Source organism: Acinonyx jubatus, chromosome E4 (genome assembly GCF_027475565.1).
Source record: "Acinonyx jubatus isolate Ajub_Pintada_27869175 chromosome E4, VMU_Ajub_asm_v1.0, whole genome shotgun sequence".
Classification (NCBI taxonomy): domain Eukaryota; kingdom Metazoa; phylum Chordata; class Mammalia; order Carnivora; family Felidae; genus Acinonyx; species Acinonyx jubatus.
This window is the reverse complement of record NC_069395.1, coordinates 54,869,335-54,884,000: the sequence shown is the minus strand read 5'-3', so window position 1 is coordinate 54,884,000 and position 14,666 is coordinate 54,869,335. Positions and strand designations below refer to the sequence as shown.

The 14,666-nt window shown below is 37.2% G+C and overlaps 1 protein-coding gene across 11 annotated transcripts in view; it reads left to right on the top strand.

Moving 5' to 3' along the window:
• PRRC2C (proline rich coiled-coil 2C) overlaps positions 1-14,666 on the top strand; it is a 93,750-nt gene that overhangs the window by 35,504 nt on the left and 43,580 nt on the right. For all 11 annotated transcript variants that reach the window (XM_027046301.2, XM_053209584.1, XM_053209581.1 and 8 more), the window contains exons 9-14: positions 13-100; positions 1,385-1,529; positions 3,289-3,342; positions 7,674-8,295; positions 13,694-13,863; positions 14,321-14,573. In XM_027046301.2, the coding sequence (XP_026902102.1) occupies positions 13-100; positions 1,385-1,529; positions 3,289-3,342; positions 7,674-8,295; positions 13,694-13,863; positions 14,321-14,573 (1,332 nt within the window). The remainder of the gene's footprint in view (positions 1-12; positions 101-1,384; positions 1,530-3,288; positions 3,343-7,673; positions 8,296-13,693; positions 13,864-14,320; positions 14,574-14,666) is intronic.

Sequence of the window (14,666 nt, the reverse complement as noted above, 5' to 3'; positions counted from 1 at the left end):
TTAATTTAATAGGTGCTCAGATGGAAGTAGATTATACAGAACAGCTGAATTTCAGCGATGACGATGAGCAAGGAAGTAGTAGCCCTAAAGAAAATAGCAGGTAAGCTGTTGTGATACCTTCCACAAGCAACAGTATGAATTCATTGATACAACATCCATTCACGCAGAGAGGCTTCATTAATAGGTATTTATTCTTTTTGTATAAGTTTTCTACATTCTACTCCAAGAATATACTGACTGGGAAGGTGACTAACAAGCCAAAAAATTTTTTTAAAGTACAGCTAATGAAGGAATTAAACTTTGATGTTTCTAAATAAAATACATATTTAGAAAACAAGATGTTTAGTCGGAGGTACTTAGAAAGACAGCATCAGGGACCATTTCCAACTAGTTACTTGCTCGAACTGATTCATATTTCCAGAATTGGAGAAAAATAACTTGGGTTACTACAGCTGCTTTAATCAAGTCTTTGATTTTTTTTTTTTTTTTTTAATTTCAAGCAGCATTTCAGTTTAGACAGTGAGAGCTTTTACTCTCTTCTCTAACATAGGGGCATCATAGTCAGAAATATATGGGTTATGTAACATAAAAATCAGGCTCTTAAAATATAAGGAGCTTGCATGCACATGTTGGTATAGTTTTTTAGCCATGGCAGTATGATACACTCCTGTTTCACGATCAGTTGTGAGCTGCCTGGAACTTGTGATTTTAAAAAATGCCATAGTTTGACTTATCTCTTTCATTAAATCAGAGTAAACTAGAATACAGGTATTAATTAATTATAATATTTTTTGGTTACATTTATTCTTTTTTTAATTTAAAAAAAAAATGTTTATTTTGAGAGAGAGAGAGAGACACATGGAGACACAGAATCTGAAGCAGGCTCCAGGCTCTGAGCCGTCAGCATAGAGCTGGACACAAGGCCCAGACTCACAAACTGAGAGATCATGACCTGAGCCAAAGTCAGACCCTTAACCAACTGAGCCACCCAGTCACCCCTGTTTGGTTGCATTTAGATGAGAGAGACTTTTGGGGTGGAGGTGATAGAAAATGGTGGGATTATAATTCATTTGCCAGGTTATATTTCAAGTTGTATGTCCGTATTTGACAACTACTCTACTGTACTTTATACCTTGTGGTGATAAACTGGGCAAGCCCAGTTACTAACACATTAGAGATCTATTAAAGATACACAGTGTATGTTTTACAGATTGAATGACTTAGCACCACCAGGTCACAAAACGATCTCATTCTTTGATCTACTCCCCCTGTCTCACACTAAAACCATAGGAAACAGTCTTTTTTATGTAGATAAAATGCTTTTACTTATGGTATAGTCTATCCACGTAACTTTTTTATTTCATCTGGATTTTTGATTCCTCAGTGAGGATCAAGGTTCAAAAGCCTCTGAAAACACTGAAAACCGAAAAGAAGCAGATGAAGCTTGCAACACTAAATCGTCTTCTCAGATACCTGCCCAGCCGTCAGTATCAAAAGGTCCCTACGGGAAGGGACCCTCATTTAATCAGGTTTGTTGAACTCAGGATCCTTGTCACTGCATATGCTTTGGTTGAATTAATCTTGTAATTATGAAGCTGGAAGAAGAATTAGGAAAAGGAAACTATATTTTGTCTTGAATAGTTTAGATCTAAACCATAATTTTTTTGCATTTTAACAAGAATTGTCAATATAGTAGCTAAAATTATCAAGTAGAAACTAAAGTTTAACTTTTTTTCCCTTATAACAGCTTGGCCGTATCAAAGTGGAGGGATAAACTGTTTTTCCAAACTAACATTGCTAAGTGCTTTATGCTTTACTAAATACTTGGTAAATCCTAGTCAGTATTCATGTGAAATAGTATGCGGAATAGGGAAATAACACATAAGGAGTAGAGAATTCTATTAAGTGTGAGTCATTTTGAAGAACATTGTTAAAGGAAATATGTGGGTAAACAGATACACTTGATCCTACTTCAAGACATAGCAAAAAAACGCATTGTAACCTGGGAATAATAAAGGGCTATCATCCAGAGAGTCACTTAACTCATAATGTACTCAGCATGTATTTGTTGAATTCATACGCAACCTATGGAGGATCTGGTCCCTTCAAGGAGGTAGAAGTAGGTAGTTAACAGTCTCTGTAAAACAAAGAGAAAAGACATCAGACATTGGTTGCAATACAGTGTGATAAGTGGCATGACAGCGTACATAATGAGCTCTTAGAGAATTCTCTGGAAAAGATTTTGCAGAAGACTTGGTACTTGAAGTGAGAATTAGCCAGTAAACAAAGGGAAGAGAGACATTTCAAGCAATGGTAACATGTTCAGAGTAAAGGAGCATGAGAAAGCTTGGCACATTCTAGAAGTCCCCAGTAATTTGATACAGGAGGGGAGTTGGAGAGCTGTGTAACAGTTGATAAGTGTATGCTATACAAGGAGGCTTGAATTTTATTCTGCTTTAAATTAATTAGTTACAATTTTAATGTACATCCAACTTAGCATATAATGCAACAGTGATTTTAGGAGTAGATTCCAGTGATTCATCCCCTGGGTATAACCAGTGCTCATCCCAACAGGTGTCTTTCTTAATGCCCCTTACCCATTTAGCCCATCCTCCTGAATTTGATTCTTAAGGCAGTAGTTAGCCATTGGGGAGTAAATTTGTGAATTCTTAAAAAGGATATTTCAAGTTTTTTTTGTTCTGTTTCTAATAAAATTCGTGTTTTGTGTGATTTTTAACTTAACTGGCTTAACATGGAGAGTGATAGTTGTAAGAATAGAGGAATGTCATATGCCATATCTTGATGTCTTGATGTTTTGTGTGTGTTTGTGACACTGATGCATGTATTAGCAAGTGAATAGTCTGTGTATCGTATTTAGTTCTGATATGTTTTAGATGTTTCTTTTCTTTAGGTAAATCGCATACATTTAGTTTGTCATTAGGAAAAAAATTCAGAAAAAGAAAAGGGCTAACATAAATAAAGTGATAAAATTGGAGGCATACTTCATAGCCACATCACTTGTGGTAGAATTTTAGAATTTATACACTAAAATTCTTTTTTCTGCAAAGTTCATTTGAGGTTCTAATCATATGAAAGTGGCAAAGTGATTTTATAGAATATAAAGTTATTTTGCAGTGAGTAGTGTATTTTTATTGAAAAAGAGAAAAGGATGAAAATGGCTTACTTTTTGCAATCTTGTAGTCCTGAAAAAATTGAGTATGTTCAGAAATATTTCCAGTAGATCTCCTTTATGTGATTAGTTTGTAATTGTCCTCATCTTTATAATAGGAACGTGGACCGTCTTCACACCTGCCGCCACCTCCAAAATTGCTTGCACAACAGGTAAATCTTAAACTCTTCTTAATGGTCTGTATGAATTATTTGATTTTACTGATTTTAATGGTAAGATTTCAGTGTATGTTTCTTATGTATAACTTTTATGAAACAGTTAACAGATTTTACCTTGTTAGCTCTCACCGTATCTTCTTCCTCTTTTTTCCACTACTCTTCATTCTCAACTAATAAGCATGCTCCTAATTTCACTAAGAAATGAGAAGCAACCATTTTCCCTTTTCAGTGCCCTTCCTGTCCTCACTACTAAGCACAGCCCTTCTACTTGTTCCCTTGATCCCCACTTCTGTCACTTAACTGGTAATATTGTCTCTCATCTTAAAAAAACTGTTAAGAAAATCACCCATCCTTTGACTCTCACTGCCCTCCATCTCCTTGTAGTTTCTACCCCATTTCCCTGTTTTCCTGCATGGCAAAATTGTCTTAGTGAGTAATTTACACTTAATATCTTCACTTTCTCATTAACCCTTAACAGTCCAGCTTTGTCATCTATCGCTATACCTTTGAAACTATTATTATGAAGGTCGGTAATGATTTCCATCTTGCTGAATCCACTTCTCTTGTCTTCATTTTACTTAATCTCCGTAGCTCTTGACAAGGTTAACCTCTCCGTCCTTCTTGAAAGACTTTTCTTTCTTTTTTTTTAAACTTTTGAGCCATCACACTATTTTGTTCTCTTCAATTTGTATTTCTTCTGGGCCTTTAGTACCTTTGGGTGTTGGAGGGTTAAGGGCTGTGTTCTCATTCCTTTCTCTAGCCATATCCTTTCCCTGGGGGATCTCATCTATGTGCTGGTGGTACTCAGATACACGTATCTATAGCCCTTAAAGCTCTACCCTAACTTTAAGAATCATGTATTTAGTGATCAATTCAGCATCACCACTTGGATTTCTGATAGGTATGTCCAAACTGTAACAACTGTAATAACACCTCCCACCCCCATATACACGTACGGCCCTGCTTCTTCCCTGGGCCTCCCATCTTAGGTGATGGCATTATCATTTACCCATTTGCTCAGGTTGAAACCTAGAAGTCACTCACAAATCGTCTTTCTTTTTTATCATGCATCCAGCCTATATGTATCAGCAAATTATGGCATCCCTATCTTTGGAATATATTCCTACACTGAGTACTCACTACCGTCTGTTATATTTCATTTGAACTACCACAGTAGGTTCCTAATAGGTCTTATTTTCCACTCCTGTTGCCTGCTTACCTGCCACCCCCATCCTAAATTCTATAGTAGATATAATCCTTGAAAACTATACATGTTAGATCAGTGATTTCTTGCTTAGGTCCTTCCAGTGGTCTTTAAGGTCTCTGTCTACTCTCCTGATCTTACTTTTCTCTCTGTTCTTGCCGCACACGGTTTATTGAAGCACCGAAAACATACATTTTATTTGCTGTTCCCTCTAACTAGAGGAATGTTTTCCAGAGGTTGTTCTTCTGACCAAAATCTTTGCTCAGGTGTGACCACTTTAGAGGCCTTGTGTGATAGGTATATCTACCACAACCGTCACATTCATCTTCACCATTTTCCTTTGAACCACTGAATGCTCTTTATAGTATTTTTATATACACACAAGCTAAAACTAACCTCTAGAGGAAAATGTAGAAGAAAGTCTTTAAACTTGGGCCAACAAAGATGGTCTTAGATAAGACGCAGGATGCATGAATTAGAAAGAAAAAAATAATGTCAGTTAGACTTTGAAAAACATCTCTAAGACAATGAAAAAATATGTCCTACAAAATATTAATAATACATTTGACCAAGAACGTGTACCGGGATATATTTAAAACAAAACAAAACCCTTTATAACTAATAATAAGACAAATAGCCCAACAAGATGATTCGAACGTTCACTTCACAAAACAAGATCTACAGATGGCCAATAACCACATGAAAAGATGTTCAGTTTTTTGTTTTTTTGTTTTTTCTTTTTGAGAGCGAGTGTGCAAGCAGGAGAGGGGCAAAGGAACAGAAAGAGAGACCGTCTTAAGAAGTCTCCACGCTCAACGCAGGGCTCGATCTTACAATCGTGAGATCATGACCTGAGCTGAAATCAAGAGTAGGATGCCTAACCAACTGAGCCACCCAGGTGCCTCAAGATGTTCAGTATCTTTTACCACCAGGAAAATGCAAATTAAAACCCCAGTGAGATTTTATTATGGATCCAAAATTTAAAAGGCTGGTGACATGAAATGTCAGTGAGGGTATAAAGCAGCTAGCACCCTCGTATGTTGCTGGCGGAGCTGTAAAACCTTGTAATCACTTTGAAAAACATTTTGGTAGTGTCTTATGTAGTGAAACACATACGTAACACGTGACTCTGGCAGTTTCACTCCTTGGTATTTATCCAAGAGAAATGAAAACACATACATTTACACAAAGACTTAGGCGTGAATGTCCATAGCTGTTTATTCATAGTTAAAAAGCTAGAAGCAGTCCACGTGTCCGTCCCACATGAAGTGATGTGCCTATGATGGAATACTGTCCAGCAATAGAATGGACCAAATTACTGATAGACACCTCAAAACTATCATCCTGAGCACAAGAAGCCAGACACAAAAGAAAATATAACTTGATATATCCATATATATGAAACTCTAGGAAAGGTAAAACTGCTCTATGCTGCAAGAAGTAGACCAGTGGTTTTTTGGGGTCAGGGGCACTGTACTGACAGAGGAGTGAAGAAATGTTCTGTCTCTCTTTTTTTTTTTAAGTGTTTATTTATTTTAATTTTTTAATGTTTATTTATTTTTGAGAGAGCACAAGCAGGAGAGGGGCAGAGAGAGAGGGAGACGCAGAATCCGAAGCAGGCTCCAGGCTGTGAGTTGTCAGCACAGAGCCTGACGCGGGACTCGAACTCACGAACTGTGAGATCATGACCTGAGCTGAAGTTGGACGCTCAACCCAGTGAGCCCCCTGAGGCGCCCCAGTGTTTATTTTTAGAGAGTGTGTGTACAAGTGGGGGAGGGGCAGAGAGAGAGGGACAGAGGATCCGAAGCGGGCTCTATGCTGACAGCAAAGAGAGCCCAGTGTGAGGCTCAAACACTTAAACCGTGAGATCATGACCTGAGCTGAAGTCGGACACTTAACCAACTGAACCACCCATGCACCCCAGAAATGCTGTGTGTCTTGATCGGGACAGTAGTTACACAAGTGTATCATTTGTCCCTACTCCTCCGACCTGCATTTAAAATATGTGCCTCACATTTTATGTGAATTCGATTTCAATGAAGTTGCTTTTTAAAAAATGATTGTTCTTTAAGTTTACTGCGTGAAGTAGGTACTTTTGTATAATTTTATGTTTGAAGCTTATCTCTGAGCTGGAGATGAAGTAACTAAACACCAGAAAGATAAAGTGGTTTGCCTAAGTCAGCACTGTTAGTAAATGATAGAGTCTGGATCATATTTTTTTATATAGCCCAGTGTTTTTGTCGTACTATTATTTTCTCGTTTGTGAGGATTCTGACTGGTTACATGGTTTTTAAGGTTTCTTTACCCTACTAGGTACTAAAATCAGTATTTTTAAGACAATTTTTTTTTAGCTCCTTAATATTTCAGACTTTCAGGTGCTCTTTTTATTTTGCTTATTTCTGCATAGTTGCTGGCAGTGACTGTAGTGGTTTTAGAACACATCGATTGAAACGTAAATCATGAAAACATAAAAATCTCTCCGTGATCTCCCACATTTCACTATGGGTTCTAGGTATGCATTTCTAGATCTTTCAGTTTAAAGGTAGAAAATTCTATCTGTGCAGGCTGATTTCTAGGAATCTTCCCTCCTTTGACATGTCAGCAGTAGGGGGGGGTCTCCTCTTCTTCACCTAGCGTCTCTGGGTGTGTTTTTTCCCTGTAATGGTACCTTTATATTCTCAGGGCTCATGTGACACAGTTTTGCATCTTTATGGACTTTTCTCCCTCCTTAGGGATTCCATCTCTGACAGTTGGTGCTCTGAAAAGTGCTCACATTCTAAATTTCCTTTGTGTCTAAATTTAGATTTTGAAATTCATGTTGTGACAGCTTCTAATTTTATTCAACAAATTCTGAGTGAGCAGTAATGTCTGCCACAATAAATAGGTGCATGCGCAGTAAATGTTAGATGGCTAGATTAATTGTTCTGGTCTTAGTTTGGGGAATTATCTGAATTTAATATTTTTCCCATGTTGCTTCTTGTTTGCATTTTAATGTGCGTGTCTTATCAGGAATAGTTGTGACATTTTGTGGAGTTTTTCCTGCCCCCTTCATGTCAGAAGTCCAGTGTTGGTCGGAAATAGATTTGTCATATTCACCTGATAATTTATCATAATGTTTCAGCATCCTCCTCCAGACCGACAGGCAGTACCTGGAAGACCAGGCCCTTTCCCCCCCAAGCAGCAAGTACCGGATGAAGATGAAATATGGAAGCAAAGAAGAAGACAGCAGTCAGAACTTTCTGCCGCAGTGGAACGTGCTCGGAAGCGGCGCGAAGAGGAAGAGCGAAGAATGGAAGAGCAAAGGAAGGCAGCGTGTGCAGAGAAACTGAAACGGTTGGATGAAAAGCTTGGCATAGTGGACAAACAGCCATCTCCAGAGGAGATTAGAGAAAGGGAGCGAGAAAAAGAAAGAGAGCGCGAGAAAGAACTTGAAAAAGAACAGGAACGGGAGCGAGAGAAGGAGAGGGAAAAAGAAAGGGAGAGGCAACAGGAGAAGGAGAAAGAACTGGAGAGAGAGCAGGAAAAACAGAGAGAAATGGAAAAGGAAAGAAAGCAAGAAAAAGAGAAAGAACTGGAACGGCAGCAGGAAAAGGAAAAAGAACTGCAAAAGATCAAGGAACAGGAAAAAGAATGTGAGTCGGAGAAGAAAGAAAGGGAGAAAGTGGAGGAGAAAATCGAACACAAGGAACCTACTTTAGAGCCTGTGGTAGAGAAACCAGAAAGTGAAAACACCTGTAGTAAAGGTATGCTAGTCTTGTTTGTTCTTATAGAAATTTACGAGGCTTCATATTACCTCTGGTGTGGATGTTTGTGTATTTTTTTTAAGTTTATTTATTTTGGAGACAGAATCCCAAGCAGGCTCCACACTGTCAGCTCAGAGCCTGGCATGGGGCTTGAACTCATAAACATGGACCGCAACTAAGAGTCGGATGTTTAACCACCTGAGCCACCCAGACACCCCTGTGTATTTTTAATACAGGTCTGTAATCCAGATGAGAGTGATTGAGTTTTTTTTTTTAAATAGAAGTTGAATTGTATTGGATACTTTATTATCCTTTTTTCCTGTTTGCTTTATTATGGTAAAATATATGTAACATAAAATTTACCATCTTAACAATTTTTAGCTGTACAGTTTAGTGGTATTAAATACATTCATAGTGTTGTGCAGCCATCACCACCATCCATCCATCTCCAGAATTCTTTGCATCTTGTAAAACTGAAACTCTGTACTATTAAACAGCAGTTCCCCATTCACCTTTCTCTTCAGCCCCTGGCAACCCCTATTCTGATTTCTGTCTCTATGATGTTGACTGTTCTCAGTGCCTCAGATGCACAAAACCCTACAGTATTTGTCTTTTTTGTGATGGGCTTATTTCACTTAGCATAATGTCTTCAAGGTTCCTCCATATTAAAGCTTATTGCAGAATTTTCTTCCTCTTTAAGGCTATAATCTATTACCTATATATACCACATTTTGTTTATCTCTTTATCTGTTGATGGACACTTTGGTTGATCCCATATTTTACCTATTTTGAATACTCCTGTGAATGTGAGTATACAAATACCTTGTTGAGACCCTGCTTTCATTTCTTTTGATTATATACTCAGAAGTGGAATTGCTGTATTATCTGGGAATTCTATTTTTAATTTTTGGAGGGACTACTATACCGTTTTTCACATCAAATGCACCATTTTATATTCCCACCAACAGTGTACAAGGGTTCCAGTTTCTCCATGTCCTTGCCAACATCTGTTAACTTTCTGGGATTTTTATGATAGTAGCCTTCTAATGAGTATGAGGTGGTATCTCATTGTAGTTTCGCCGTGCCTTTTCCCAGTTAGTGATGCCACGTATTATTATCTTTTCGTGTGTGTGTTGGCCAGTTGTATATCTTTGGAGAAATGTTCAAGTCATTTGTCCATTTTTGAATCAGATTGTTAAGTTTTAGGAGTTGGCTATACATTCTAGATGTTAATCCCTTATCAGATATGTGATATGGCAATATCATCTCCCTTTACATAGGTTGCCTTTTCACTCTGAATATTCTTTTCACGCAAAAACCTTTAAAGTTTTCATGAAATCCATCTATTTTTTTGTTGTCTCTGCCTTTGGCGTGAAGTCTAAGAAGTCATGGCCAAATCTTATATGAAGCTTTTGCTGTGTTTTCTTCTAAGGGTTTTATAGCTTTGTCTTAAATTTACATCTTTGACCTATTTTGAGTTCAGTTTTGTACATTTTGTTAGGTAAGGGTACAGCTTTACTCATTTGCATGTGGATATTCAGTTTTCCCAGTACCATTTGCTGAAAAGACTATTCTTTCCCCCCATTGAATGGTCTTGGCAGCCTTTTCTAAAATCATTCAACCATGTATGTGATGGTTTATTTTGGGGTCTCAATTCTTTCCCATTGGCCTTTCTGCCTGACTTTATGCTAGTATCATACTGTTTTTACTACTGTATGCTTTTATTTTTATTTTATTTCAAAGAGAGAGAGAGAACATGTGAGTGGGAGAGAGGGGCAGAGGGAGGAAAGAGAAAATCTTAAGCAGGCTTCATGCTCAGGATGGAGTCCATCAAACCCATGACCCTGGGATCTTGACCTGAGCCAAAATCAAGAGTAAGACACTTGGGGCTCCTGGGTGGCTCAGTTGGTTAAGCATATGACACTTGATTTTAGCTCAGGTCATGATCTCACAATTTGTGGGGTTGAGCCCCATGTCATGCTGACAGCACAGAGCCTGCTTGGGATTCTCTCCCTCCCTCTGCCTTCCTCTCCCCTGCTCATGCTCACATGGGAGTGCTCTCTCTTTTTCTCTCTTAAAATAAACAAACAAACAAACATATAAAAAAGCAGTCAGACACTTACCTGACTGAGCCACCCAGGTACCCCTCTAGTATAGTTTTAGATCCAGGTATGTGAGTCTTCCATCTTTGTTACCTTTTTTTTCATGATGGTTTTGGCTATCCTGGGTTCCCTGAGATTCTATGTGAATTTTAGGATGGGTGTTTCTACTTCTGTAAAGAATGCCATTAAGATTTTGAGAGTAGGTTGCTTTGGGTGGTATTGATAATGTTAACAATGTTAAGTCTTCCAATCTGTGAACATGGGATGTGTTTCCATTTATGTCTTCTTCTTTAAGCAATATTTTGTAGTTTTCATTGTGCAAATCTTTTACCTCCATGCTTCATTCTTAAGCATTTTATATTTTTTGATGCTATTATAAATGGAATTGTTTTCGTAATTTCTTTTTTAGGTCATACGTTATTAGTATACTAGGGACTACAAAGTTTATGTTTTTAGGAATTTGTTCATTTCATCTTGGTTATCCTATTTTGGTATATAGCTGTCCATAATACTCTCATAATCCTTTTTGTTTCTGTAGAATTGGTAGTAATGTCCCAGTTTCTATTTCTGATTTTAATAAGTTGAATCTTTCTAGTTAAAGGTTTATCAATTTTATTGACCTTTTCAAAGAACCCACTATTTAGCTGCATTAATTTTCTCAATTTTTCTATTCTCATTGTTGTGGATGTCTGTATTGATCCTTTATTTCCTTTCTTCTAGTAACCTTGGGTTTACTTTATTCTTATTCTCTTCCCTTACGTTGTAATACTAGGTTTTGGATTGAAGATCTTTTTTTTAATGTAAGCATTTATACCGATCAATATCCTCCCTTTGCACCACTTTTGCCATGTCCTGTGTGCTTTGGTATGTTGTGGTTTTGTTTTCATTCATATCTTAAGTATTTTCTAATTTCCATTGTCATTTATTCTGTGACGTCTTAGTTGATTAAGAGTGTGTTGTTTAGGGGCACTTGGCTGGCTCAGTTAGTAGAACATGGCAACTGTTTCTTGGTCTCAGGGTCATGAATTTGAGCCACATATTGGGCGTGGGACCTACTTAAAAAAAAGTGTGTTGTCTAATTTCCACAGATTTGTGACTTTTCCTGTTTCACTTCTCTTTTTGATTTCTAACTTCATCTCATTGTAGTCAGAGAAGATACTTCATATGAGATTTATCATTTTAAGTCTTTCAACAGTTGATTGATTTGTGGCCTAACATAGGGTCTATCTTGGAAAATGTCTTACGTGCACTTGAAAAGAATGTGTTGACTGTTTGTTAGAGTGTTCTGTAGATCTGGTAGATCTGGTTGGTTTATTGTGTTTAGTCCTTGGTTTCCTAACTTGCCTTCTGTCTGGTTATTCTATTCATTATTGAGTGTCCAAATGTAAATGTAGAGCAGTCTGTTTATCCCTTCAACTATTTCAGTATTTTACTTCATATATTTTCATGGCCTGTTGTTAGAGACACACACATGTATTAAATATGTGTAAATATTTGTAATTGCTATATCTTGCTGCATTGAACCTTTGTATGTAATATCCTTTGTCTTGTAAAACTTATTTCAAAGCCAGTCTTGTCTGATACTAGTATAGCCACCTTGCTTTTTTGGTTACTATTTCTATGGAATATCTTTGTTCATACTTTCATTTTCAATCCCTTTTTGTCCTTGGATCTTATGTGAGTTTCTTACAGATAACATATAGTTAGATCATGTATGTTTACCCTTTTTTGACAATCTCAGTCTTTTGATTGGAGTCCAATTCAGTCCATTTAAAGTAAATATTGATTAGAGGGGACTTATTTCTGACCTTTTGGTATTATTGGTTTTTTATATGCCTTCTTTCCATTTTTGCCCCTCCTTTTCTGTCATTTCATGTCTTTTGTGTTTAGTTGGTTTTATTGTATTGAAACATTTCGTTTCTTTATTTTTAAATATTTATTTTTGAGAGAGAGCGAGCGTGCATGCACATGTGCACACATATGCTCAGGGGAGGGGCAGAGAGAGAGGGAGATAGAGGATCTGAAGCAGGCTTTCCTAACAGCAGAGTGCCCAGTGCGGGCCATGAACTCTAGAATTGTGAGATTGTGACCTGAGCTGAAGTCAGACACTTAACCAACTGAGCCACCCAGGCACCCCATCATTGGCATACTTTAATATTAATGGATGCTAAAAGAGAACAACCTCAGAGAATCTCATTAACAGATGATGAGAAAGGAGTATAGATTTGAAATAAGGAAATTCATATTTTAGTCCTTGTTCCACCAGTGAATACATGTATTCATCGGATTGATTTAACGGTCAGTGAGGACTATACCGACACAAATTATTTATACTTTTCTTTTTAATCATTATTTAATGGCGTTTTTATTTTTATTCATATATATTCTCTGATGGCAATTTAATTTTTGCTAGGTTTTTCAGCGTGATGTACCCTTTTGGTTTTAAGCATTGAATTTACTTGGCAATTTTTTTCTCTCCAATATTTTATTTTCCCTTTTACAACACTTAATGTCAAATGTATGCCAACAATAAAATGTGATTTGTGATTCTTTAGAGCATGATTTTTACACTGGCAAAATAAACTTTGTTTTAAAATTCATCCCTAGTTCTGTGAGAAAAGAATTCATAATGAACTTGGCTTTGTAATTGTGACAAATGGCATTCTCTAGAACAAATATGGCTCTGGTTTTCTTTAGAATGCAGAATTGTTATTTATTTAGTAAGTATGTGTATAGTTCTTTTTGGTATCATTCGTGATATATACTGTACATAGAATAATAATTTATATGTTTGAAGATAGCTGGTGATCACTCTGTTGTCAGACTTTGATTGGCTTCCTTTTTCCTAGTAGTCTGTTGATCAAAAAACTATTGTGTTGTTATTTAAGTTTAGGCCATTTGTGTTTTCACATAAGTCCTAGTGAGCCACAGGTAAATACTGACAGGATTGATATTTATTGAAACAATGGGAAATACATCATATTTGAAATATTTTATTATCACAAAATATCAAATACAAATTTTTGCTTGGTAAAGCATTTGGGCCTGTTTTCTTTCTTAAGAATCTCTTTCTTGCTTATCTAGCTTTGAGGAAATGTAAGGTTTTGTTAACTTAATGTAAATCTCATTGATGGTTACCAGTATGAGAGTATAGGATAGTTTTCTGGACTGTTGAGGATGCTTTCTTCTTAACCTTTTTAATATATCAATCTAGTAATTTCACTCCAGCGCACACATCATGTGTTTGTTAAGTCTCATAGAGGAGTATAGTTATTTTTCACCTTTTCTTTGGACAGAGGATGACCCAGTTTTCATCAGACAAGACAGCAATCGCAGTGAAAAAGAGACCACACAAATGGCACATGAAACAGAGCCAGAATCAGGGTCTCAGCCTCGGCCTGCTGTATTATCTGGTTATTTTAAACAGTTTCAGAAGTCTTTACCGCCTCGATTCCAGCGACAGCAGGTAACAACGAAAACATTGTATCATGTATGTGTGATTGAAAAGGTTTATTGTTCAATACTCTGAGTATAACATGAAACCTAAAATACAAAAAGGACACAAATTTTCCCTGAAATTCTTTCCCTTTTTAATAAAAGTTTGTTGCTAATGGGTATTACCGAAAACTTCTGTGTCATTTTCCCCCCTCTACTTCATTTATAGACCCCATCTTCCTTTCTAGGAAACAATTTCTGCAGTCTAATTAATGAGTGATTTCTTCCTTTCTGATTAATTTCTTAAGTTTAAGGCAACGTGTCCTAACTTATCTTTGGTTCTTTTGTGTCACCGCCTCCCTTTGTTAAATGTCTTTCGAATTCTTTTCCCTGAAGAATTCAAAAAAGCCCATTATTTTCTGATATGATTGATTATACTAATTTATCACATGGACCTAAAATCTGGATTTGTGATCCTGCTTGTTCAGGAACAGATGAAACAGCAGCAGTGGCAGCAGCAGCAGCAGCAGCAAGGTGTCCTTCCACAGGCAGTCCCTTCACAGCCATCTAGCGGTGCGGTCCCTCCCCCACCACACAGACCTCTTTACCAGCCCATGCAGCCTCACCCTCAGCATTTGGCTTCTATGGGTTTTGACCCAAGGTGGCTCATGATGCAGTCATACATGGATCCTCGAATGATATCAGGTAGACCTGCTATGGATATTCCGCCCATTCATCCTGGTAAGTTGAAATTGAGGTTGTCTCATGGCTCACTTGTAGCTCTGCGAGACCAAAGGTTTTCATCTTCCTCCCATTTGTACCCTTAATTCCTTT